Source organism: Stylophora pistillata, chromosome 9 (genome assembly GCF_964205215.1).
Source record: "Stylophora pistillata chromosome 9, jaStyPist1.2, whole genome shotgun sequence".
NCBI lineage: Eukaryota > Metazoa > Cnidaria > Anthozoa > Scleractinia > Pocilloporidae > Stylophora > Stylophora pistillata.
Window position 1 is genome coordinate 16,767,269 of NC_142527.1, and position 25,274 is coordinate 16,792,542.

The 25,274-nt window shown below is 39.2% G+C and overlaps 2 protein-coding genes across 2 annotated transcripts in view; both read left to right on the forward strand.

Moving 5' to 3' along the window:
- The window catches only part of LOC111326083 (dynein axonemal heavy chain 12), an 85,033-nt gene that overhangs the window by 48,971 nt on the left and 10,788 nt on the right, over positions 1-25,274 (forward strand). The window contains exons 44-69 of the mRNA XM_088732278.1: positions 131-421; positions 1,020-1,084; positions 10,049-10,343; positions 11,041-11,103; positions 11,554-11,696; positions 12,582-12,656; positions 12,747-12,828; positions 13,369-13,425; positions 13,632-13,753; positions 14,296-14,488; positions 14,989-15,150; positions 15,708-15,908; positions 16,236-16,369; positions 16,529-16,628; positions 16,971-17,033; positions 17,118-17,198; positions 17,905-18,081; positions 18,660-18,881; positions 19,190-19,330; positions 19,731-19,901; positions 20,261-20,479; positions 22,373-22,518; positions 23,049-23,121; positions 23,465-23,606; positions 24,067-24,259; positions 24,343-24,502. Of these exons, the coding sequence (XP_088588404.1) occupies positions 131-421; positions 1,020-1,084; positions 10,049-10,343; positions 11,041-11,103; positions 11,554-11,696; positions 12,582-12,656; positions 12,747-12,828; positions 13,369-13,425; positions 13,632-13,753; positions 14,296-14,488; positions 14,989-15,150; positions 15,708-15,908; positions 16,236-16,369; positions 16,529-16,628; positions 16,971-17,033; positions 17,118-17,198; positions 17,905-18,081; positions 18,660-18,881; positions 19,190-19,330; positions 19,731-19,901; positions 20,261-20,479; positions 22,373-22,518; positions 23,049-23,121; positions 23,465-23,606; positions 24,067-24,259; positions 24,343-24,502 (3,771 nt within the window). The remainder of the gene's footprint in view (positions 1-130; positions 422-1,019; positions 1,085-10,048; positions 10,344-11,040; positions 11,104-11,553; positions 11,697-12,581; positions 12,657-12,746; positions 12,829-13,368; positions 13,426-13,631; positions 13,754-14,295; positions 14,489-14,988; positions 15,151-15,707; positions 15,909-16,235; positions 16,370-16,528; positions 16,629-16,970; positions 17,034-17,117; positions 17,199-17,904; positions 18,082-18,659; positions 18,882-19,189; positions 19,331-19,730; positions 19,902-20,260; positions 20,480-22,372; positions 22,519-23,048; positions 23,122-23,464; positions 23,607-24,066; positions 24,260-24,342; positions 24,503-25,274) is intronic.
- LOC111339061 (zinc finger MYM-type protein 1) lies at positions 7,946-9,617 on the forward strand. The gene is given in 3 exon segments (XM_022945635.2): positions 7,946-8,597; positions 8,599-9,418; positions 9,420-9,617. Coding segments are annotated over 3 exon segments (1,545 nt in total). The 5' UTR covers positions 7,946-8,070.

Consider the following 25,274-nt stretch of genomic DNA (forward strand, 5'->3'; position numbering starts at 1 on the left):
GTTGAGGCCTATGTCACTGAAACATTGAATATTTCCAGAAACCCAGGTCTCCATGATTAATCTTCATTTTAATTTTTTGAGTTATGGAGATTAATTAAACATGAAAACTGGTTTTGTTTATGTTATCTAGAGAAAGGGTCGAGGAAACTGGATTCCATGGACAAAAACCATCAAGGAAGGTGTGGCAGGTGGGAAGGGACAGCAGATAAGTGACATCATTGTCCCTACTATGGACACAGCACGCTATTCATACCTAATGGAAATCATGTTTAACAACAATAAACCCCTCCTTTTTGTTGGTCCAACCGGAACTGGAAAGTCAGTTTATATCAAGGACAAACTCATGAATGGCATCAATAGGGATGTGTTTATTCCTGCCTTTGTAAATTTCTCTGCCCAGACAAGTGCTAATCAAACTCAGGTGAGTAATTTGTTCTTTCATCCATGAAAGTAGGTCGCAAATTAATTACCGACACACTCAAAACTGTAAAGACTGCAAAGAGGTTTGCAAGAATGATGTGAAGGGCGTTTTGGAAAATTTAAATAGGAGTATGTGCATGGGTAGGTGAAAGTTAAGCCCCCCACATCTCGAAATGTTCTGCCACCTCTGCTTCAAGGTTGAACTTTTGCAATTGCATTAATTGGACCAGGTCAAGCTTGTGATTACACAGGGTACATCTCCTTTCCAAAATAGTGGCAAAGAGTGCAACATTTTTTCCCTAATCAACCCATGTATATCGTCTTGTATCCAACTGGAAATTCATTTGAAATTTGTAAGGGTGATCAGGGCAAAGAGGCTTGTTGACATCAACACAAAAAAGTAATCAGGTTGTCACTATTTTGGAATAAGTTCAACCACCAATTTTTTAATTTGGTTTTCAAGTGACAATGGTTGTAGCTATCACAAATAAAAACCTCAGCCTTGATAAATCCAACCATCATGCAAAGACCAAATCCAGTTATTTTTTTATTACACGTAAATGGTGAGGAATCATTTCTTATTGATCCAACATCACTAGGATATCATCATGTCAAAATTGGACAAGAGGCGAAAAGGTATATTTGGACCACCAGTTGGAAAAAGGTAAGAAAAATTGTATGACAGCTGGTTTATCTCTTTTGTTTAACATACTGCAGTTCAGTGGCTTGCATTTATAACTAAGAATCTCTCGCTTGCTAAAATGATTATCCTTACCAGACTTGGTTATGCACCACCACATCATAGTTTTCATTTCTTAGATTGATAACCAAACAGCTTTTGTTCACTGTTGACTATTTATTGAACAACTGAACTTTCTACTGTGCAGGAAATCTTCAAAACAGCATCAACCATTGGTTTCTAGAATAAGCAAACTAACCCCCTTCCCTCTTTAACCCTTTTATACTAATAAAATTTCTTCCCGATTCTGACATTTCCCATCTTACACTATATTCCATATGCATTAGATTTCTAACATTGCTCATCTTGAAAAGTCAAATAAAGCTAATTTAAGTCCTAATAGCCTAGAATTTTCCTGACTGAATGAAAGAAATCACCTCATGCACCATTCCTTGAACATAGCACTTTTCTTATCAGCTTTTTTATTCTTTTAAATGTTGACTTCATTTTTACACATTACATGTAGATATGTTATCTGAAATCAAATCTCATTATTTGAAATTAGTGCTGTTACAATAGTGTAATAAAACATTTGCATGTGCAAATGTAACACATAGAAAGTCAATCTATGTAAACAAAAAATAATTATTATGTTACATGTGTGCATTAGAATATTTTTATAACTTATGCGCTATCATAGGCGAACGGGCTGGGGGGGGGCGGGGGGGCTGCAGTCCCCCAAATTTTGGGCAACTCAGATTTTTTGGGCAGCACGAGAAATTTGGGCAAAGCTAGTTTTTAAAGAAGCTTGCATGTGTCTGTGCATTTTTTTTCGAAGAGATATTTTCTGTTTCAACCTGAAGTCAGCGTTGTAAATGGGCTCGATTTCCACCGTCTCCCGGGTCCGGTCTTTGATCTTCCCCTTCGGGGGGATGATTGCGGGCTCATTCTCCCGAACAGTGGCTGGTAAGCAAGCCTACGTTGTAAAGCCAGTTAAATTCACACGAGGCAGTGGTTGCCTAGCACGGGATCACTTTCTGGTTATTTTTGAAGGGGATCATATGTTGATATACATATTTGTAATTTTGCTGTTGGGCACTGTGCTGCACTGCACTAATTAGTGTGGGGAATTTCTAGTCGTGAATTAATTAGAGTCAGTTTCGGCATAACTTTCAAGAATCATATTTAACAATTATTCTACGAGCGCGCGTTGTATTTGAGATGATAGATAGCCAACGAGGCGCGTAGCGCCGAGTTGGCTATAATTATCTCATATCCAACAAGCGCGAGTGGAATAGTTGTTTTATTAAAAAAAACGCCCCCAAGATATTAGACAAATCTTCTCGACTTTATTTTGTAAGAAGAAACCGGATGTTACAATGTACAGATATTAGATTATGGTTTATTGGCTCATATACCATAATGGCTAAGCCAATAAAAAGTCTTGAATTGCATTATCCAATGATCCAGATTTTAATAGTGTAGATTATCCACTGGAGACTCTCAGAGGATCTGAGTCACGTGCTCGGCAACCACTGTCTCGTGTGAATTTAACTGGCTTTACCACTTCCTTTATGGCGTAAAGCCAGCGAAATTCACGCCCGTAGTTTTTCAAAAATTTACGCGACAGTGAAAACAAATACGCACCGTATGTAAGTTTTTTTGTGTAAAACTCGCCGAATGCCATATTAGACATGTCGAATCCAGCCCCACAAAAAAAAGTAAGCGGGCCTATCGCCATCGCGTTACCTGTTCCGAATGTAAAAAAGACATCGTTGCTGAGCACCAAGACGCTCATGCAAGAACCAAGCATATAGGCAAGAGAGTATACAACAAGAGAAAGTGGGCGGATCAGGGGGAGGAGGAGGGAGTCAAAAAACAGTTTCTCACTCCGAGTAATCGAGGCGAATGATGAGCACATGGCTAGGGAGTTAATGTCACTTGTAAAAACCTTCAGAGGGGGTCAAGCGTAATGGCCATTGACCCCTGACCCAAACCCAGTCCCCTTGATTGTGAAATAAACCTGGGTCAAAGAGAGAAGGCATAAATTTACTGTTTCTCGTCCGCCAAATCAATCACAACTAGGTTTCACCGGCGGCGATGAAACAATGAATATCCTTAAATACAGTAAAATCGACGCCGAAGACGTTGGCTCAGATCTTCAGAATGACAACAGTACAGATATAGTGGATTCATTAGATACTGCTCCAGATAAGTCAGAAATCGAGATGATTTAAGTGAATAACGGTGTTCGGCGTGTTCCGGCTATGTCAGAATTTATGAATGTCGGTGTAACAGATAAGTCAGAAATCATGGATAAAGGTAATTCGGATAAGTCAGAGATAATGGCTATGGAAAACATACACAATCGTGCTGACAATGGTGCTAGTGCTCCGGATACGACAGAAATCGTAGACAATGGTGCAAATTCTGAAATCGTGCATAGTGCTGATCGGGATATGTCCATTTCAGTTGTCATAGATAACAGTGTTCTGGAAAGGTCACAGAAGTCAGTTATCATGACTAGTGGTGCCCCAGATAAGTCAGATATCGTAGATGGTGCGCACAATTCTTCCTTGGATACAAATGTATATAGTGGTACTTGCCAAAAGTCCGGTGATATAGGCGAGGGCCCTCAGCAACCTATCTTGAAGTGCTACGACCCAAAAAATTTCGGCAGTGAATCGTTTTCTAGAGATTTCAATCCAGCCTGGTACAAACGTTATCCATGGATGAGCTATAACTGTGAAACAAATACAGCGTGCTGCTACCCATGCCAGGAATACTTAAATGCCCACGATTTCACGTTTGACAATTGGAAGAAGATAGAGCGTCTCACTAAACACCACAAGAGTGAGAACCATCAAACGGCCATAGCGAAATGGATTGATTGCAGAGCAAATAAAAAGAAAAATACTTCAATACTGAGCAAACTCGAGGAATCACACAAACAATTGAGTCAGTTTGCTAGACATAACGTCTCGTAGTCACGTTCGACGTACTAAAAACTACTATAAAACGAATACAAGAATTGTAAAAACGTGTAAAATGGTATATAAAAAGTCACTTGTAACAATGTAGCGGAATTCCAAATCGATTTCGATCAATTACGATCCTCATCAGTAGTACTCCGCCATGTTTAAAATACTCATAAATAATTGTTCATATAAGTGACTCTGAAATGTCCACACTTCTTCCAGGCCTCATGTAAGCGGTCATGATGTATCAATCACAGCTCGTGGGATTTGAAAAAAGTTCCATTCGTTCTTGGAGTTCATAAGCGAGTCTTCGTTCACATTATTTATCCTCACTCCTTCAGTTATTTGTCTCAGCATCGCGTCATTGTGATAAACCCCCGTCACATCCATTCGGAACTGCTTTACCTCTCTATTGTGTTTCTCTTTACAGTGTTTCCACAATGCAGATCGTTCTTCCTTATTGTTAAGTGATTTCGTATGCTCTTTCCCTCTGGTATACGCGCTCCTGGCTGTTTCCCCTACGTATACGCTGTTACACTGGATACACTTAATCTCATACGTCACACTTTCTCTATCACACGGTCCTTTTCCACCTGTGCTACACACTGGGCAGTCTTCTCGTCCACACTGTCGCGGTTTAAATGGGTCGGACTTTTGGAGTAGTCGTTTAATGGCGATTCCGGCTTTCTCCACCACTTTAATATTGAAACCTTGCTGCTTTATTTCTGTCTGGTATTCCTTCCGTAACCGTGAGTTGGGCGTAGCTGGTACAAAAATTACTGATTCATTCCCGCCGCGTTTGTACCAGTTGGATTTCCTTTCGCTCTTTTCCTTTTCTCGTTCCACCTTCCTCCACTCCTTGGGTCGATGTAACGGTCTTTCTCCTTTTCGCTCAGCTCTTTGTCTCGCTCTAAAAGCTTTGAGGGCCGAATCTACAACCTCATATCTGAATTTCTTGCTGTACCCCGAGTATTGCATTCTCAGGACCATCTCGTTAACATTCTCTACTACTCGTTCCCATGGTAACAATCTGCTACAGTTAAGTAAGACCCGAAGGACTTCTTGGGTCAGGACTGTTCTCTTTGTACTCCAGCTTACGGCAGACCTAGCATGTACGACTGTCTTAGAAGCCATGCTCTTGGAATAAAACTCATACATGATCACTGAGGTTGAGGCTTTCTCGTCCTGCCTGTCTGTCTCTTCCCCTTTTGTTTCCATCCACACCTTCAAGTCAAGGATAGGTAGCTTTCCGTCCTGGTGTTTAGAGGGGTAATCTATTTCGAGTTGTATTGACGGGTGTATGTCGTTTCCTATCTGTTTTATCAATGTCATAGTCCTCTCATCGTCACTGATTCCTTGATCCTCAGCTACGGATCTCTCATCCATGTGAGTTTTTCCATCCTTGTACCTCATCCCAACTGGTGTTGCTTGCACAGCCATGTTGATGTCATCCACGTACCGTTTGTTCATTTTCATAACGATGGCCAATTCATTCAGCCTTGTTGCAAATTTTTCATCCCACCAAATCATGAAAATCTGGGCCAGTACCCCGGTTAATTTAAGGCCAATTGGACCACCTCTTATTTGCTTTCTGATCTCGTTATCAAATGTGAAAACATGATTTTTCATAATCACTGTCAATACGACTCTTAATGCCTCTTTCAACATAATACGTTTCGCACGTTCATCTGGCTGTGTGACTGGTGGGTTCCACGATTTAAATCTTTTCTCTTTCTGCTCCTCACTCCCACTTGCAGTGATCGTGGGTGGTCTCCCTCTATTCGTCTTTCTCGTTGGACATACATTTGTAATCTCCATCCTAGCTAGCACTTCCGGTGATGTCGTTAATGCCAGGTACAGACCCAACTCCTGACTGTTGATACTTCGGATACTGATGTTACTCTCGTAGAAAACCTCACACACCTTATCGATTGTGAACTCAATATCAAGACTAGGATATAGAGCAATCACGTCGGTGGAGCCAATTATTAAGTTGTCGTTATCCTGGTCCTGATTAACTCTGTTCATTTCCGCGATCATGTCTTCCGGGGTACTGGCCCAGATTTTCATGATTTGGTGGGATGAAAAATTTGCAACAAGGCTGAATGAATTGGCCATCGTTATGAAAATGAACAAACGGTACGTGGATGACATCAACATGGCTGTGCAAGCAACACCAGTTGGGATGAGGTACAAGGATGGAAAAACTCACATGGATGAGAGATCCGTAGCTGAGGATCAAGGAATCAGTGACGATGAGAGGACTATGACATTGATAAAACAGATAGGAAACGACATACACCCGTCAATACAACTCGAAATAGATTACCCCTCTAAACACCAGGACGGAAAGCTACCTATCCTTGACTTGAAGGTGTGGATGGAAACAAAAGGGGAAGAGACAGACAGGCAGGACGAGAAAGCCTCAACCTCAGTGATCATGTATGAGTTTTATTCCAAGAGCATGGCTTCTAAGACAGTCGTACATGCTAGGTCTGCCGTAAGCTGGAGTACAAAGAGAACAGTCCTGACCCAAGAAGTCCTTCGGGTCTTACTTAACTGTAGCAGATTGTTACCATGGGAACGAGTAGTAGAGAATGTTAACGAGATGGTCCTGAGAATGCAATACTCGGGGTACAGCAAGAAATTCAGATATGAGGTTGTAGATTCGGCCCTCAAAGCTTTTAGAGCGAGACAAAGAGCTGAGCGAAAAGGAGAAAGACCGTTACATCGACCCAAGGAGTGGAGGAAGGTGGAACGAGAAAAGGAAAAGAGCGAAAGGAAATCCAACTGGTACAAACGCGGCGGGAATGAATCAGTAATTTTTGTACCAGCTACGCCCAACTCACGGTTACGGAAGGAATACCAGACAGAAATAAAGCAGCAAGGTTTCAATATTAAAGTGGTGGAGAAAGCCGGAATCGCCATTAAACGACTACTCCAAAAGTCCGACCCATTTAAACCGCGACAGTGTGGACGAGAAGACTGCCCAGTGTGTAGCACAGGTGGAAAAGGACCGTGTGATAGAGAAAGTGTGACGTATGAGATTAAGTGTATCCAGTGTAACAGCGTATACGTAGGGGAAACAGCCAGGAGCGCGTATACCAGAGGGAAAGAGCATACGAAATCACTTAACAATAAGGAAGAACGATCTGCATTGTGGAAACACTGTAAAGAGAAACACAATAGAGAGGTAAAGCAGTTCCGAATGGATGTGACGGGGGTTTATCACAATGACGCGATGCTGAGACAAATAACTGAAGGAGTGAGGATAAATAATGTGAACGAAGACTCGCTTATGAACTCCAAGAACGAATGGAACTTTTTTCAAATCCCACGAGCTGTGATTGATACATCATGACCGCTTACATGAGGCCTGGAAGAAGTGTGGACATTTCAGAGTCACTTATATGAACAATTATTTATGAGTATTTTAAACATGGCGGAGTACTACTGATGAGGATCGTAATTGATCGAAATCGATTTGGAATTCCGCTACATTGTTACAAGTGACTTTTTATATACCATTTTACACGTTTTTACAATTCTTGTATTCGTTTTATAGTAGTTTTTAGTACGTCGAACGTGACTACGAGACGTTATGTCTAGCAAACTGACTCAATTATCGAACACGTTCCTGGCCTCGGCCCACAAAATTTCATCACACACAAACAATATGTGAAGGAAAATCGCGACTACTTGAAAGCATTGTTAACTATGTTGAAAGTTATCATTGAATGTCTCATGTTCACGGCCCAACAGAACATCGCCCAACGGGGCCACGATGAACAACGTGATAGTTTGAGTAATAGCAGTGATGTAAATAGAGGGAATTTTCTGGAACTAATTCACTTGCGGTGCAGGGACATAGCTTGGCTGAAGGATAAACTTAAAAGCCAGCTTTAGAAGCATGCACAGTGGACATCTCCCCGAATACAAAACGATTTGCTACAAATTATCGTCGACCTCATTCGCGAGCGTATCACAAACGATATGCGAACCAGCGGATGGTATGGTATCATCTTGGACGAAACATCAGACATTAGCAGAACAGAACAAGTTTCACTTTGCCTTAGTTTTGCACTGAATGGAACGAAGAAAGAAGCATTCATTGGTTTCTACTCCACAAAATCAACCGAAGGCGAAGTACTGTATGAACTGGTGAAATCTGCTATCACTGAACTCAATCTTGATCTCAAGAACATTGTTGGTAAAGCATTCGATGGGGCGGCTAATATGAACGGTGTACACAAGGGACTCTCGACAAGAATGGAAGAGTGCTCTCCGCTGGGTATCTACGTCCACTGTTACGGACATGTGCTCAACCTCACCCTTCAGGATACTATGACACAGATTGAACCATTGCGAAACACTCTGGGAACTATCCAGGCTCTGTACAACTTTTTAGAAGCGAGTCCCAAACGACACGCCTTGTTTAGTGACACAGAAGTACAAGGTGAGGATCTAAAACTGACGCTGAAGTCATTAAGTACCATGCGATGGTCATGCCGGTGGGAAGCCCCAATGCCGTACACAGAAAATGGAACGGATTGTGAAAGCCCTGCTCACACTGTCTTCAGGCAAAGATCCAAAAACCTACTCTGAGAGCAGAGCCTTATTGAACGCCATTTGCGACTTGGAGTTAGTCTTTGGACTGTGTGTACTGAAAGTAATCCTGAGAAACACTAATAGTCTGTGCCGATATCTTCAGGGGAAGACGGTCGACGTGATCTCCGCTCGTAGAAATGCCGACTTGACCATTCAGACCTACGCCAGTTGTCGGAGTGAAGAAAGTTTCAAAAGCGTATGGCAGTTAACATCAGCAATGGGTCTGAAAATGAAGAATTAGCTGACCAATTCTCAGTTTGAATTACGAGAAGCCAGGGCACCCAGACAAACGCCGTCCCGCCGCCTTCAAGCCCTTGTTGGTGAACAAGCGCAAAGACAAACGCAGACACCGGAATCGCACCATCGTATAAACACTTACTATGCGTCCATCGACAAGGTGCTGTCCGAGCTTGAGCTCAGGTGTAGCGGAAATGACCAGGAAATACTCTGTGATTTGGGAAATATCTGTCAGAGTGAAACACCAGATAAAGAAAGCTTCTCCCGAGTTGCTAAATTTTACAAAATCGACGGGAAGATTCTGGAAGCCGAGCAGAAAATGTACGCGAGTCTTCGTCGTGTACGTGGATTAGGCTACATGACTGTTTCAGAAATGTTGCAGACAATGCACGAGAATGATCTATTTGATAAGTTCCCGGAGTTTTCTAGTGTGGTACATATCCTTGCAGTGATACCTGCTACATCATGTTCTGCAGAACGATCATTCAGTGGGTTGCGCGCGCAGATTGAAAACTTACCTCCGCAGCACCATGGGGCAACAACGTGTTAGTAACATCGCACTTATTAACACTGAAAGGGAATATGCCAACTCTGTAGCCGAGAAAGACATGGATCGTATCAGTGATATATTTGGCCGTCGAAATTGCAGAGACAGCTACTTCTTTTAACGTGTTTTATATGTACGCCTATGTTAGTGTATCATATGACGACTGTTTCGTAAAAATTTGAGCAACTTGCGAGAATTTTTTGGGCAAATGGTTCACCGCCCCTCCTGGCAAAAAATTGCCCGCACGCCTATGTGCACTATATAAGCTTTTTCAATTATTAAATTTTATTAAATTATTATGTGTAGTTATTCATCTATGTATTCCTTGTTATAAGTGTTCCTTCATCTTAATGAAACAACAATAACTGATCGCTGCGATTAAAAGAGACAGACAATGAACTTGTACCAAATTTTTCATTAACTTTCCTTGTTTGGTCTTGAACAGTGGTTTCCTCAATTGGATCTAGCTGAAATCATTGTCTTTTCCTTTTATGTGTGTGGTTCATTTTGTTTTAGCAACCCTAGTAGGACTAGAGGCACATTAATACTCAAATAATTTCATTTTCACTGCTTTTACAGATTTATAATTTTTGTTGATGATGTGAATATGCCTGCACTGGAAAAGTATGGTGCCCAGCCTCCAATAGAACTTCTTCGTCAGTATTTGGACCATGGCAACTGGTATGACAGGAAGGACACATCTAAAGTGACCTTGATTGACCTTCAGTTTGTGTGTGCAATGGGTCCCCCTGGTGGTGGTAGAAACCCTGTCACTCCTCGCTTCTTGCGACACTTCAATGTAGTATCAGTTGCAACATTTGGTGATGACACAATGCAGAGGATCTTCTCCACTATTGTTAACTTTTATTTCAGGGTAAGGTTTTCATGCCTGTTTCACTTTTTACTATTTCTTCTCATGATATTTTTCTATAATCTCTTTAATGAGTTGACTCAGAAAATTCAAGATGTTCGCTTTGAAAATTGTATCCCTTTCCCTCAGTGAAAAACGCACACCAATTGTTGTTAAAATTAGATCATAGATAGCTCCATTTTGATAAACAGGTCAATAGTCTGGTTGCATTAATGCCCAACAGGTGGTAATCTCAACTTGTACTTCACAAACAGTTGCTGCTTTATTTAAAACCTAAAGCTATGTTTAAGTCAATTATGCCTTTAATGTAGCCCTGAACTGTACAAACAGATCACCAAGAGATAGAAAAAGGAATTAAGAGCTAGTTGTCAATTGTTAGAGGCCAGGTAGTTAAGCAGCAGTCAAAACTGTGTGGCGCACTTGATGGAAATTTTCAAAATGATAGGTTCGTTTTTGGAAACTCAATTTACAGTGAGTATGTGCCTTTCAATAATGGCAACAAAATTATTTGGTTTGTGGAACATACTTCTCCTTTAATCATGTCATACAAATTGCAGATTTAACTGAATACCTCTAATTGAGAAAATAGATAATATAGTAAAGATGAATTAACAAGTCAAAAAAAGGTATTTAGTTTTTAATTGCAAACGACCACCATTCAATGTATTTAACTGTGACCACTTTTTCTTTTTTTTAATAGAACAATGAATTTCCTAATGATGTCTATGCTATGGGAACTATGATAGTTGGTGCCACAATGGAGGTGAAAATAAAATTAACTTGACACCTACTTGTAACAACTTGCCATAATTCCAGACTAAGATTCATTGTTTTCATGAAAACAACTCATTCATATCTGTTAAAACTATGGTTCTTAACAAGATGAAAAAAAATCGTGGAAGGGTGTGAGTCATTGGTAATTGCTATGATTCTGTCTATTCCAAGGAAAAGATGAAGGATTGCTTGAATTTAGTCCTACTTATCAAGGGAAATATCCTACTGTATTTTTGTACATTTCTGAACTCATTTCTTCTCCTCTGTTTTGGACCATTCTAATTTTGGTATTTTTAATTATTTTCTTTTTTTTCACTGTTGGTTTTGTCCAAAACAGAATTTCTGAAGTGTTTGCATTAAATATCCAAACAGTTTCTAAACTCTTGGGTTCTGATTTCCAGGCTTTTAAGATGGTGCCATTTGTTTCTTTGAATTACAGGTGTACAAACAAGCCATGGTGAATCTTTTGCCAACTCCGGCCAAGTCCCACTACACATTCAACTTAAGAGACTTCTCCAGAGTCATCCGTGGGGTTCTCCTTATCAAAAAAGATGCCCTAGCTGATAAGAAGACTCTGAGCAGGTATAAATACGAATTCATAAGATTTTATTCATATTTGTTGCTCAGGTTCGGTAATTTGTGCAGGGGTCAGTGCAAGTCGTTAAGAGTTTTCCCTCGAAGCATGGCTTGTATTTTCAGGTCTTTCACACAAGACAACCAGGCACGCCATTGCCTTAAAACCCCAACAGGGCTATAAAGCTGTTGCCACTGAATGATCATTACTCATATTTTGTCATGCAAGGGTAACTTAAGTAGTGTTCAGTTTTGCATCGCTTTTAGAGTTAGTGTAGACTAAGGACGAGGGATAATGCTCAGTTTTAGAATCGTTACTAATTAGCGTCAACTGTTCTCTAAATGAAAGAGACTTTACAACGCCTTTTCTGAATATGTGAGACACAACACCGTTTTGGAATGATCCTTTCACATTGATTCCGTAAAAATCACCTGTATTTATTTGCTCTTTACAAGCATAATAAAATATGTGATCCTTATATGTAGATTTCTTCCGCCTCTGTGACACTGAAATAATTGCCAATTTTATTTTAGACAAGGTGGAGTATTTTTAAAATTTCAGGTCAGGCTCAGGTCAATCTTCTCAGGATATTGTTTCTTTTCACTTATTGCGATACGTCAAAATAAGAAAACTGCTTAGTTTTTTCTCCTCTAGCTGTTTTTCGTCCTAATAATTACGCTTTCTCTGCTGCTTGATTGACACCTGACAAGGCGAAGTGTACGTGTTGAAAGTGCTTGAGGCCCTCTTGTTAATCAGATATTAAAGAATCACTGAACAGCGGACAAGTTTCTTGTGTTATTTCTCTGAGATGTATAGACAAAATATGTTACTTTTTAACTAAATATGTGGACGAAAAAAGAAAGATGATGTTTCTGATATATTGTCTGTTTCAGACTGTGGGTCCATGAGGTGTACCGTGTCTTCTATGACCGTCTGGTCGATGATAATGATAGGGCCTGGTTACACAGGTATGGTCCTATTTCAATGTCAATTACATTCCTGTTGCTGTTTGGATGTTCGTAATAATGTTGTTTTATGCTCATTATATTATCTTACAGTTTGCTCAAAACAGTTACCAAGGAACATTTGAAGGATGATTTTGACTCTTTGTTTAAACACTTGTCATCAGATCAGAAAACGGTAAGTGTGCCTTAAACACGAAGGCGCGCTGTATAAGGAAGACCTAGGCTCATTTGTCACTCACCGTTGATGTGTGCGGGTGAAATTTAAATGCTGGTAGACGAACAAAAGGAGCTAATGAGATATCTATTGTTTACTTCCACCAGCAAGGTTGCATGAGGTAACGTGCGAACTACCTACTTTGATCTCAAATTTACCGCCACAAATAAAGACAGTTTTCATTGGAGAAAGGAAATACAAATCTCAAAAATTCTTGTATTGTGATGAAGACATAAAACAATTTTGAGGAATGCGCCCGCTGTTCACTGCTTTGGAGTAGCTGTAGCTCAAGCTGACTTGACTCTAAGCGTTCTACATCACACGACGGTTGATTGACAAATGGTCAAGCGGGACCTAAGGCTCCTTTTATAGCGCGCCTTCGTGTTTAACAGTCCTGTATTTGCATGAATAATTTGATATATAAGTTCATTTCAAACAAGAAAATTTTCTGTGTAAAATTGAGCTACAATTTACATGGGAAGCTATTTTATGATTTTTTAGGCATCTGAAGATGACTTGAGAAGCTTGATGTTCTGTGATTTTCTCAATCCTGATGTGGTAAGCCGTAGAGAAGACTATTAACTTACTTTCTGGCAGAATTCAGTTGAGTCCAATTGAATTAGCTTTAAAATTTGAATTTGAGCCTACTAGTTTATGCCGCGGGCAAGCCCATAGGATTCGTGAAGGAGTTGATTAGTTTTCAAAATAGGGTATATGTGTACTACAAGTCAGTTAGAAATGGCATACATTTTACACCCCAATAGATGGGCGAGGATCGTATGTATCAAGAAGTGGACTCGATTGACGAACTTTACAAGATTGTGGAGCAATGTCTTGAAGAGTATAACCAGACACATAAGACACAGATGAACTTGGTCATCTTCAGGTCAGCCATGGTCTAGTGTTTATTGCATCAGTAACCATTTTCACTTTTCTACAACCAATGTCAACTTTGGCGAGCTTAAGAAGGAGTTGTATGTTTTTAGTTAACTTGGTAAAGATTACAAATACGTATCTGTTAGGCGAGGTACACCTTGTATAGTTACCAATCTACGTGTCGCGTTATATAGAGAGATGATTTTGCGTCTTGTCTCATTTGGGGACAGAGATAGAAAATCTGAGTCCCAATGAGGAATTGCTCTGCAGACCTTCACATTCTGCAGTCCAATACTCTAAAACTGAGCTACAGACATTTCTGTGGTGAAACGTCATTCTAGGTTCTAACAAATAACTTTACGGAGTTGCATTGTTCGTAAGAATCATCTCTGCTTTTCAAAGTCTTGTGCAGCACTACTTACATTTTCACCTAGGTAAAGATTGCTGGAGTATGAACTTGTGAGTTGCTCACCAAGATGGTAGCTTGAGGGAAAAAGTAGCTTACAATTCCATATCAGTTTTCCTAATTTTCTGTTGTTGGTGGTGTCACAGATATGTACTGGAGCACTTGGTTCGCATTAGTCGTATCTTGAAGCAACCAGGAGGAAATGCTTTGCTTGTCGGAGTTGGAGGTAGTGGAAGACAGTCTCTTTCCCGTTTGGCAGCAGCCATTTCTGAGTTTTACGTGTTTCAGCCTGAGATCTCCAAAAGCTATGGTCTTCCTGAATGGCGCGAAGACATCAAGGTTAGTGATAAATATGACTAAAAAGTTGACTTCAAGGCTGATTTTCACTAAAGATTGACTGGCACTCATAATCGTGATAGGAAGCAAAGAGCGTTGTGATTGGCTGAGGATGACTCAAAACCCAGTGACCCGAAACTGTATCCTTTAAGCCATGATAAGCTTGGAGGGTCTGACAACTGGCTTTTCGACTGGTTATTTTTTCACTTATCTATTTAGTTTTTGCTTCTGCTCGCAACACTAACAATATAGTTTGATTGAGGTTATTAGCTTCCAAATTCTATGCAGAATCCTTTGAAAATGTGAAGTTTCCGACTCCAATTCTATCAAACTTGCATTTTGTATGACCCCACGAGTGGCTTTTAAGTTTTGATCTCTCACTTGCTGGTATATGCTTTTTATAACACCAACTGACTCCCTTTCCGTGACTAGTAAGAACCAGGCTTGTCTGTCCTATCTCTTGACAATGTACACTTAACATTTGTATTTCTTTGTATTTTTAGACACTGCTTAAAAGTGCAGGATGTCAAATGAAGCCAACAGTGTTCTTGTTGACAGACACTCAAATAAAAGAGGAGTCCTTCTTGGAGGATGTGGACAGCTTGCTTAATACTGGTGAAGTTCCCAATTTGTTTGCAGTTGATGAGAAAGCTGAGATCAATGAGGTAAGTGCAGTTTTTTTTTTATATCTGCTGGTGGAAATAATGTAAATATCTTTGTTATTTCGACTGGACGTCAGTTACATTTGACCATAAACCCGTGACTTAGATCCATGTTTGCTTACCTCAAATTTATGATGAAAGGGAAGGGGGGGCGGTGTTCATTATCACTTTTGTCCAAGTTGTTACCCAATTCATTTACGGTGGCTATTTACATACAACATTTGCATGAAAACTACCAAATAAACTGCGCATAAATTTTGTCAGTGGAACGTAAAATATACCACTCAATAATCGAATTCGAGGTCCCTAGTGTAAGGTACAGAGATAAACAGGAAGGCTTTTAATTTAAAGGTTTATCGTGGGATTTATTCGAAGTTTCATAATAAGTGAAGAATTAGTTTGAGCTCATGGAACACACGGTGCAGTGTACTTTTACTTGCAAGTGCTTAAGAACTGCAGTTTATCCTTTCCAATGTTGGTCATGGAAATCTTTGTTTAAAGAAATCATTTAAAGTAAATCTTCCCTGGTTTGTCTGTGTTCTGTCTTTCTCTTTTTTTAGAGTGTTCGCCCTGCAGCCCAAGCCAAAGCTGACGACAAGAATGCTGAATTTTCACCTTTGGCATTGTTTAATTTCTTTGTAAATTGTTGTAAAGGAAACCTTCACATTATGTTATGCATGAGTCCAATTGGGGATGCATTCAGAAACCGACTCAGGCAGTTCCCAGCTCTGATCAATTGCTGCACCATTGACTGGTTTCAGGTGATCATTTGCTTGGGCATGCTTATATTTTATATTTATATTTTCTCATTCTTGGGCTGTGGCTCATTTTGACATAATTTGTCGCTCACAGTTTGAGGATGAAAATAATCGTTCTTGCTGCATCTCGATTGTAATAGTATAGTATAGATATTTGCTATCACCGCCATTGCGCTGAAATCAGTTACTTTATTGGACAACTCAGATGACATTATGAGATTACTTGTTGGGAAAATTATATTCTTATCTTTGCACATATAACACCATACACATCACCCCGAGTATTTATTTGTCAGTTTGTCTGTTAATTTACTTGTTCATTTATTTCAGCCATGGCCCGAAGATGCCTTGGAAATGGTAGCTAATAAGTTCCTTCAAGATGTGGAATTGACGGATAATGAACGAAAAGAAGTTGTTCCAATCTGCCAGTATTTCCATACAAGTGCTCGCCATTTGTCTGAAAGGTAATTTATCGCTCTTGTTGTTTTGTTTTGTTTTGTTTTATTTATCAAACAGGTGAAATGTTATCATTAGTGAACCCTTCAGCCTTTGATTGTATTGGTTACCACGCTGTTTTATTACTGTGACGTTACAACTACTTAAAGACTTGATATATACTGCAGGTATCTTGATAAACTTGGGCGGCATAACTACGTGACTCCCACCTCATATTTGGAGTTGATATCTTCGCTAAAAACACTTCTGGGAAAGAAGCAAGATGAGGTGTGTACTTTCACTTGAAGTATTTAGGTATAAATCATAGACCAATCAAAATAACAGTTGATAATAAATCAAGTGTGGGATCTATTTGACCACAGCAACACGGTCAGGTGTGCAAAGTTTTAAATGTGCCTAAAGTTATACTAAGCAGGGATAGGCACCTATTGCCTGACTTCTCTCAGTCTTTTATGGCGAACTATTTGTGCTTAGGAAGGACTAAGAAGTCATTCGAAGAAAAGAAAATGTTTCAGTCAATTTTTTGGGGAGAATTATCGTTCTCGTGAAATCAGTATCCTACAACATGTCGACCATCTTTGTAAAATCTGACTTTTTCGTTTAATACAGGTCATGCGAAACAAACACCGCTATGAAGTTGGTCTGGAAAAGCTGGCATTTGCAGCATCTCAGGTAGGTTGTATGGTGTGTTTGACCTAGTTTGGAAGAAGTTTTGCAGACTTTCGCACTAAAACCTGTCTTGTCTTTTTTGTACAGGTAGCAGACATGCAAAAAGAGCTAGAAGAGTTACAGCCCCAGCTTGTTGAGACAGCCAAGGAAAATACTAAAATGATGATAGTAAGCATTTGTTCTTTCCTTTAGATAGCGTTTTTCTTGAAAGTGGATGCCAGTTGTGTACAGTTTGTCATGCTTGAATTGGATGATGGCAATTATTGGTGTAAAAGATATATACTCCTTTAATTTATATTATTTTTAATTGTACCATGGTACAGTTTTCTGCATAGCGGAAGGACTTAAAGAGATACCATAGATTTCCAAAATGCTCCGAATAGAATTAGTGAAGGTAAAGATCTGGCTGAAAAGAAAATAATTATTGCTCAGATCTGTCTTGAAATTCGGCGTTTGACCAAGGTGTTCTAATTCTTCTTGTGAAATGTCAAAAACTAGTCTATTGAAAAAAAAAGTGTGATTTTTTTGTCACCCTGAACTTTGGGTCAGTGGCTTCAGTCACACTCATTCAAAGGCATGATATTTTAAGGCCAGCAATGCAATTATTGGAAGATTTGTTTTCTAGTTAGTTATCCCTTTCTGCGTAGTAATCATTTTTGATACCACCATTTTGTGAATATTTTAGTTGGACTCTCACCACTTAAGCTATTAAACCAAAATTGTAAGGGTTCCTGCGCAACCGGTCTTGAACAATTTGGAAGGGAGAAAATTGCTATCGCATTTAGTTCACCATTTCTAATCACACTATTAACTTTCTAGTAGTTTTTACTGATAACGCCCCATGTGTTCACATTACGCTACATGTCCTCAACAGGTAATTGAAAAAGAATCAGCTGAAGTTGAGGCTCGTAGTGAACTTGTGAGGAAAGATGAAGCAGTTGCGAATCAGAAGGCATCAGAGTCACAGGCCTTGAAGGAAGAGTGTGAAAGTGACCTTGCGGAAGCTATCCCTGCTTTAGAGGCAGCCTTGGCAGCTCTGAATACCCTCAAGGTTGATGTCATACTCTGTTTTTTATAGTAGTCACATGGGTACTTCCTTTAGCACGCTGAGTGCCTCAATGTAGATCTCTTACTTTGCATTTTTTCTCTGTAAATATTTATTGTTACTTAACACCCTGATAAATATTTATTGAAAATAAAAGAGAATTTTAAAGCACATTTTATCAGTTGAAATGCGAAGACCAAGTGCACGTAGCTTAGCTCCTTCAACCTCGCACTAAAAATATGAAACGAATTCTTTGTTTAAAAAACAAAATAATTTTTCCTCTTAAAAACAGTTTAATGCAACCTTGGTAATATTGGTAAAATAGAAAAAAAGGTCATACATGTCACCAAACCTTGTTACAATGGCATTTTCTTTTTTTCTTCACACGTGAAAACCATTTAAGTGACATTTATGAAAGAACTGTTTTGTTACAAGGTTTCTACTAATTTATGTCCCCGGGACTTTCCTTTGAAAGATGATTGATTAAAATATGACATTTAGTTTCCAGGTGTGGCAGAAGCTGACATGAGTGATCTTGAAAAGAAGGCAACATAATTTATATGTGGGTGCATTTTCTTTTACAGCCAGCAGACATAACAATTGTGAAGTCCATGGCCAATCCTCCTGCTGGAGTGAAGCTTGTCATGTCAGCTGTCTGTGTCATGCGTGATATCAAACCTGAGAAAATAAATGATCCCGCAGGAACTGGAAAGAAGATCCTTGACTACTGGGGCCCATCAAAGAAGCTTTTGGGAGACATGAACTTTCTTAACAATCTTAAAGAATATGATAAAGACAATATTGCTGTGAGTAACTGTGACTTGTTTTTTCAGGGAAAGTTTCTATAGAGACATAATCTGTTTCTTAATCATTGTATAATTTTTAGTAAGTTGAAGCTTACCACTTTCAGTTGTTTCTGTGATGGTGACTTTTTGATGTCCCTCAGCAGTGATTGTTGGTGCATAATAGTCTAATTGGAATAAATCTTACCGTAACACAGGTAGGACTTATAGTAGGCTTCATAAAATTGTAAATTACAGTTTGATAATTACATCTCACTTTTCACCTATTTACTGACACACACATGTTTTATTTTGTTTCATTTGGCTTCCAGGTGCATATCATGAGTAAGATCAGAAAAGAGTACATACCTAACCCAGACTTCGATCCACAAAAAGTGCGCACAGCCTCTTCTGCAGCAGAAGGGTTATGTAAGTGGGTACAAGCTATGGAAATATACGACAGAGTTGCTAAGGTAAGTCTTTTAATAGAGTGTTTTCATCTAGGACCTGGGTATTGGGGGGAGGGACCTTCAAACAATTGTCGGAGATATTTGACTGGGGAGTGAGGGGTGAGAAGAGACTTACATTGTGCCTGACCGCAGGAAATTTTTGCGACAAGTGACCAATCTCAATGTCTTGAAATTCGTTAGTAACCTGAGTTGAAATGAGAAGACAGAATGGTGAAAGGAGGTGCACCAGAAACTTTGTACATTTTCCATTCTTTATTTCGCTTATGAATAATTTCAAGTCGACTACACCTTGCGTTGAACTTAAACAATCAGAAATAGATGAGTACTTTATAATAAATGAACAAACGCTAAATAGATATAAATTAGTTCGCTTTAACTGTTGAATATATAATTTTTTCTTAAGGTTGTGGCACCAAAGAAAGCTAATCTAGCCGAGGCAGAAGCATCCCTGGCAGAAACTATGAAAATTTTGAATGCTAAACGTGAAGAACTGGCTGAAGTGGAAGCTAAACTTGCCAATTTGAAACTGACATTTGCAGAGATGACAGACAAAAAACAACAACTAGAGTTCCAGGTTTGTTAGGATGTATATTTTCATACTTTCTAAATGTTGTTCTAAATATCTCTTAATGTCGATTTTCCTTTGACCATGCTAGTCATTGTTCTGAAAGTTCCAAAAGAAACTGTTAAATTTTATGAATGAGATTCACCATAATAGTTTGTGGCATCAACTGTGCTACGAAGTAGTTTTTTTGATAAGAAAATATATAAATAATTTCAAGTAATGGTGTGAACTCAGGAGTAACAATTGATCTTGTTGTCAGCCCTTTTCAGTACCACTCTCTCATGCACGATCAGACCACGCAATCAATTACAAACTATTGTTGCCATGTGTATTCGCTATGTATGACGTAAGATTTTGTTTATTTGTAGGTGGATTTGTGTGGTAAGAAACTAGAAAGAGCAGAAAAGCTTATTGGTGGACTCGGTGGTGAGAAAGATCGCTGGTCAGCAGCTGCAGCTTCTCTTCAGGATGTATATGATAATCTGACAGGAGATGTTCTCATCTCCTCGGGAGTCATAGCTTACTTAGGAGCCTTTACAGCTGGCTTCAGAAAAGAGTGCACTCAAGAGTGGACCAAGATTTGTAAGGTACTCATCAACGTTTGATTGGAAAATGTTTAGAGAAGCAGTGGCTTAAAACAAGTGGGAGGGGAATAACAGTAGCGATGGACTAGTAAAACTTAGTGATACCTACAATCTGCGACAAAATTGTTGACACAGCGATCTTTTTAATCCCCTATAACTTTAATTTTATCTCTTTTGCCCTCGTTAAGTTAACCATTTCGCCCCCTTCCCCTAAAACAATGTTGTAATCGTGATTCTATGAACTCCTAACTAACATTGATTAAGGATGTTGAAGAAACAAGACTGTTATTCTCCGCATAAATAAAACTCTTCAAACATGATGTGGCAAAATTGAAACAAGACAACTGGAGGGGCATCACACTTTTACCAGTCATAAGTAAGATCTTTGGCAGAGTGTTGATGAGTAGAATTTAAAAAGGAGTTGATAACATCTTGAGGAAGGAACAAGCAGGTTTTCGAGAGAACAGAAGTACCATCGATCAGATGTTTACTCTCAGGAGTATATTGGAGCAAGTCAATGAGTGGAATGCAACTTTGTATACTTATTTCATAAACTTTGAGAAAGCATTTGATTCTAAACACCCCGAAAGTTTATGGAACATCATGTCAATATATGGAATCTCAGAAGAGCTCATCAATCTGACAAAAGCAATGTACAATAACTTTGAATGCGCAGTCCTGGAAGAAGTTGAAACAACAGAATGGTTTTAAGTCCAGTCTGGAGTAAAGCAAGGGTGCACCATGTCAGGTTTTCTTTTCTTACTGTCAATTGACTGGGTTATGAACAGAACTACAGAGGGCAGGAGAACTGGCATAAGATGGAAGTTCACCTCAGTCTTAGAAGATCTTGACTTCGCAGACGACATTGCCTTATTGTCATTTAGATATGTTGACGTAGAAGATAAGACCAATAAGCTTGTTGTTATTGCGGGGAAGAGACGAGCACACATGAACTCAATTCGACCTTTTAATGTCTCCCTCCTCGTGGTTCCTCTCTACATACCATAATACTATGGACTAGTGTCCAATCTCCTAACACTTGTCAATGAAGCTGCCAGAGTAGGACTTAAGATCAACGCAAAGAAGTCAAAAGTTGTGCGAATAAATGCCAGAAACGACCAAAGAATAAAAGTAAATGATGAGCAGGTAGACGACGTTGAAGAGTTTTTGTAGCTAGGTGCACTGTTGAACAAAGAAGGCGGAGCGACCAAAGACATACAACAGAGACTAAGTAAAGCCAGACAAACTTTCTACAGGTTGCGAAGAATTTGGAACAGTAGCGAAATTAGCAGAAAGACGAAGGTTCAATTGTTCAAAACAATTGTAAGAGCAGTTTTGATGTATGACTGTGAAGCTTGGAAACTCACGAAAACAGAAGCAAAGAAGTTAGACGCTTTCCAATAAAAATGCATGAAACGCATACTGAAAATAAGATAGCCACAGACCATCTCACACCAACAAATCCAGGAGACCACATGAGTGAACAGAACAAGTGATGAGATCAGACGCCGAAGATGGAATTGGATCGGACAAATAATGAGGAAGAACAGAGAGGAGCTCTGCGTTACAACATTAGAATGGCGGCCAGAAGGGAGATTGAGACCAGGTAGACCAAAAACAATATGGAGGAGAATGATTGAAGACGAAATACAAATATCTGGGTGGCAATCATGGACGACTGTTAGAACTTTAGCAACAAACCGAAGTGGATGGAAAGAGAATGTCAAAGCCTTAGGTGCCTTATGGCACAAAGATATATAGAGATATAGAGATAGAGATAGAGAAACACGATGTGGCCACTAATTTTGACGCTGATTGTAGGGGTTTACTGTGATGATCAGCATGAATGGTTATGTGCCTTTTATGTTTTTTTATTTTTCCTTTTCCTTTATTAAGTCCAAGAACATACCTTGTTCAGATGACTTTTCACTCAGTAAAACGTTGGGTCAAGCCATTAAAATCAGAGCATGGAATATAGCAGGCCTACCAACAGATTCTTTCTCCATTGATAATGGAGTCATTGTGGATAACACCAGGAGATGGTATGTTACCTTTCAATTACAGTGTACAGTTGTACCTACAAAAATATCTTTTTACCTGTCATCTTCCTGCTTGGTGAAGCTGGCCATATCCTTGTCTTTGTTTTGATAATGTATACAGGGCGCTTGTTACTTAGGAAACCTCGTAATGGTCTGGCTCACCGCTGTCTCTTTAACTCACTGGCAGAACATTAGAGCTCAGGTTCAGAAGGCCTGAGTTTCAACGCCTCGTGGGAACTTGGCATTTTTTTAATTTTCCACGCCTCGTGACAAGACGAAAAAACGCATTTCTTTAACTTACTACCGAGCTAGATATTTACCATATTTCTTCTTCTACTACGGTGACGTTTAGATTTCTCATTCTGAAATAAACTAACGTGCTTTTCTTTCACAGACTAACTGTGTATGGAAAAATGAGCATGTTTGGGAATGATTATCATGCGAGAATGTTTTCGCACTCGAAACGAGTAAAGCTGTAGATATTGTTTGCTGATGAGAACATACCATGGCTTTGCTATTGCTTAACATTACAGGCCGTTGATGATTGACCCACAGGGGCAAGCAAACAAATGGATCAAGAATTCTGAGAAAGATAACCAACTCTCAGTAAGTAATACCAGATTGGGTGCAGATAAGTAGGCCATCACATTGGCACTTCCTGGGTCACATGTGGAAGTTTCAATAAAGATTCATCTTGAACAGCTAAATCTTGCGCGAAAGGTTTTCCTAGGTTTGGAAGAGCTTGTTGTTGCTTGAAAATACTAATTTTTGTGATACCATCAAATTTCAGCACTCTTAAGCATATGTTAGTAAATAAAAACTACTGTAGATATATACAATTAATCATTCTTACCCAAGGTAGTTGTTGACTGTTATTCTATATGTAATGAAACACAAGATCTGCCTATAGTTATCTACACATGTGATTTACTTTCAAAATGTTTTCCAGGTGATCAAATTAACTGATGCTGACTACATTCGTACTCTTGAGAATAGCATCCAGTTTGGAAACCCCGTTCTTCTCGAGAATGTAGGCGAGGAACTCGACCCATCTCTAGAACCTCTGCTGCTAAAGCAGACCTTTAAACAAGGTTTGAAAGTCTTCTTAAATTACTAGTGACGAAGTGTGCAAAAGAGTTTTTGGGCAACAACTGCTGTCCCGGTTGTTTTTCAACAAAAAAAAAATGCAATTGGCATTGTGTTTCTGAACGTTGGTCGACTTGCATGTTACATAATTCACTTGCATGACCAGGGACATCAGTCTCAAGGTCGTTGAGGATTCTAAAATAAAAAAAAAGCAAGTTATAGTTTTAGAGACTTCCTTTATGACGGTATCCGTGTCCGAAGTCTGGTGGATGAGTCAATTTACTCAGCAAACTTAAAAATTAGAGATAGAAGAGTTGCCGGGAACAGCACTTTTGTCGCTAAAAAGCATTTCCATGGGGAAATATTGTGGACCTGATGAAATCATAAGACAAACTTTCTTATGAATTGAACAAACCTCGGTAATTTGATGGTATGATACTTCATAATGAAATCCTTTTATTGTAGGTGGGGTAAAGTGCTTGCGTTTGGGTGAAAGTGTGATCGAGTATTCTGATGACTTCCGGTTCTATGTTACAACCAAGCTGCGGAATCCTCACTACTTACCTGAACTGTCCACAAAGGTTACATTGCTCAACTTCATGATCACTCCTGAGGGCCTGGAAGATCAACTGTTGGGAATTGTTGTCGCCAAAGAAAGGTTTAATTCTTAGAGATATGTTATACCTACGTAGTCTATAAACGAAATATTCATTCATCAACTTTGCCTTTGTTACTGTTTAGACCTGACCTTGAGGAAGAAAGACAGGCATTAATAGTGCAGAGTGCTGCCAACAAAAAACAGCTCAAGGAGATTGAAGACAAGATTCTAGAAACACTTTCCTCTTCTGAAGGAAACATCTTAGAGGACGAGACAGCTATTCAGATATTAGACTCATCCAAGGTAAGTCCATACATTATCAGTGCACTGTATGGTATGGCGGAAAATGATTACTGTAAGGTAAGGTGATTCCTTAGTATTGCACTGGGAATTCTGTTCAGAGGGTAAAAGCTTCCATAACTTCCTAAGACTAGTGTCTTAACATTTGGCCATGCCACAAGACAATTCTAAAATTGTGGCTTTTCATTATTACAAAACACATATTACTATTTCAAGAATTTAGCCAAAGCTGTTCTTTTTGCTCTTGCAAAACGCAACGGAGGCCAATGGAACAATTGCTCCTAATGGATGCAGTTGCAAGCATTTAATCCATAACTTATAGCCAGTGACAAATCCTGAAAATGTTCCAGCTGCAATTTTTTGTGCATATTTGACATCATACCTATGGAGAGAACAGTCATGGAAAATTCAAAGAAAACGTCATGTCAACCTCTTTCACTCAGGAATCACTTATGCAGACGGATTCCATGTTCTATCATTTCATTCTTTCCCACTAATGATTATTCCCATGTGAAGTATAGAGATTTGCGAAGTGTAGCACTTCGAAAAGAACAAAGAACAACCACAATAGTAGCAATTATTACGCAGGCGGTTCGAGAACACTTGAATTGAACGATGCACGCACCTCATAAATTTTTCATCGCACAGAACTGCTAGACATTGAATTAAAATAAACAAAGAAATGAGAAAATTTGATGCTTGTAAGAGTGGTCATCTGCAAACTGAGTTCTTTAAAACTAATTTTGTTTTATCAATGCAGCATTGAATGAACTAA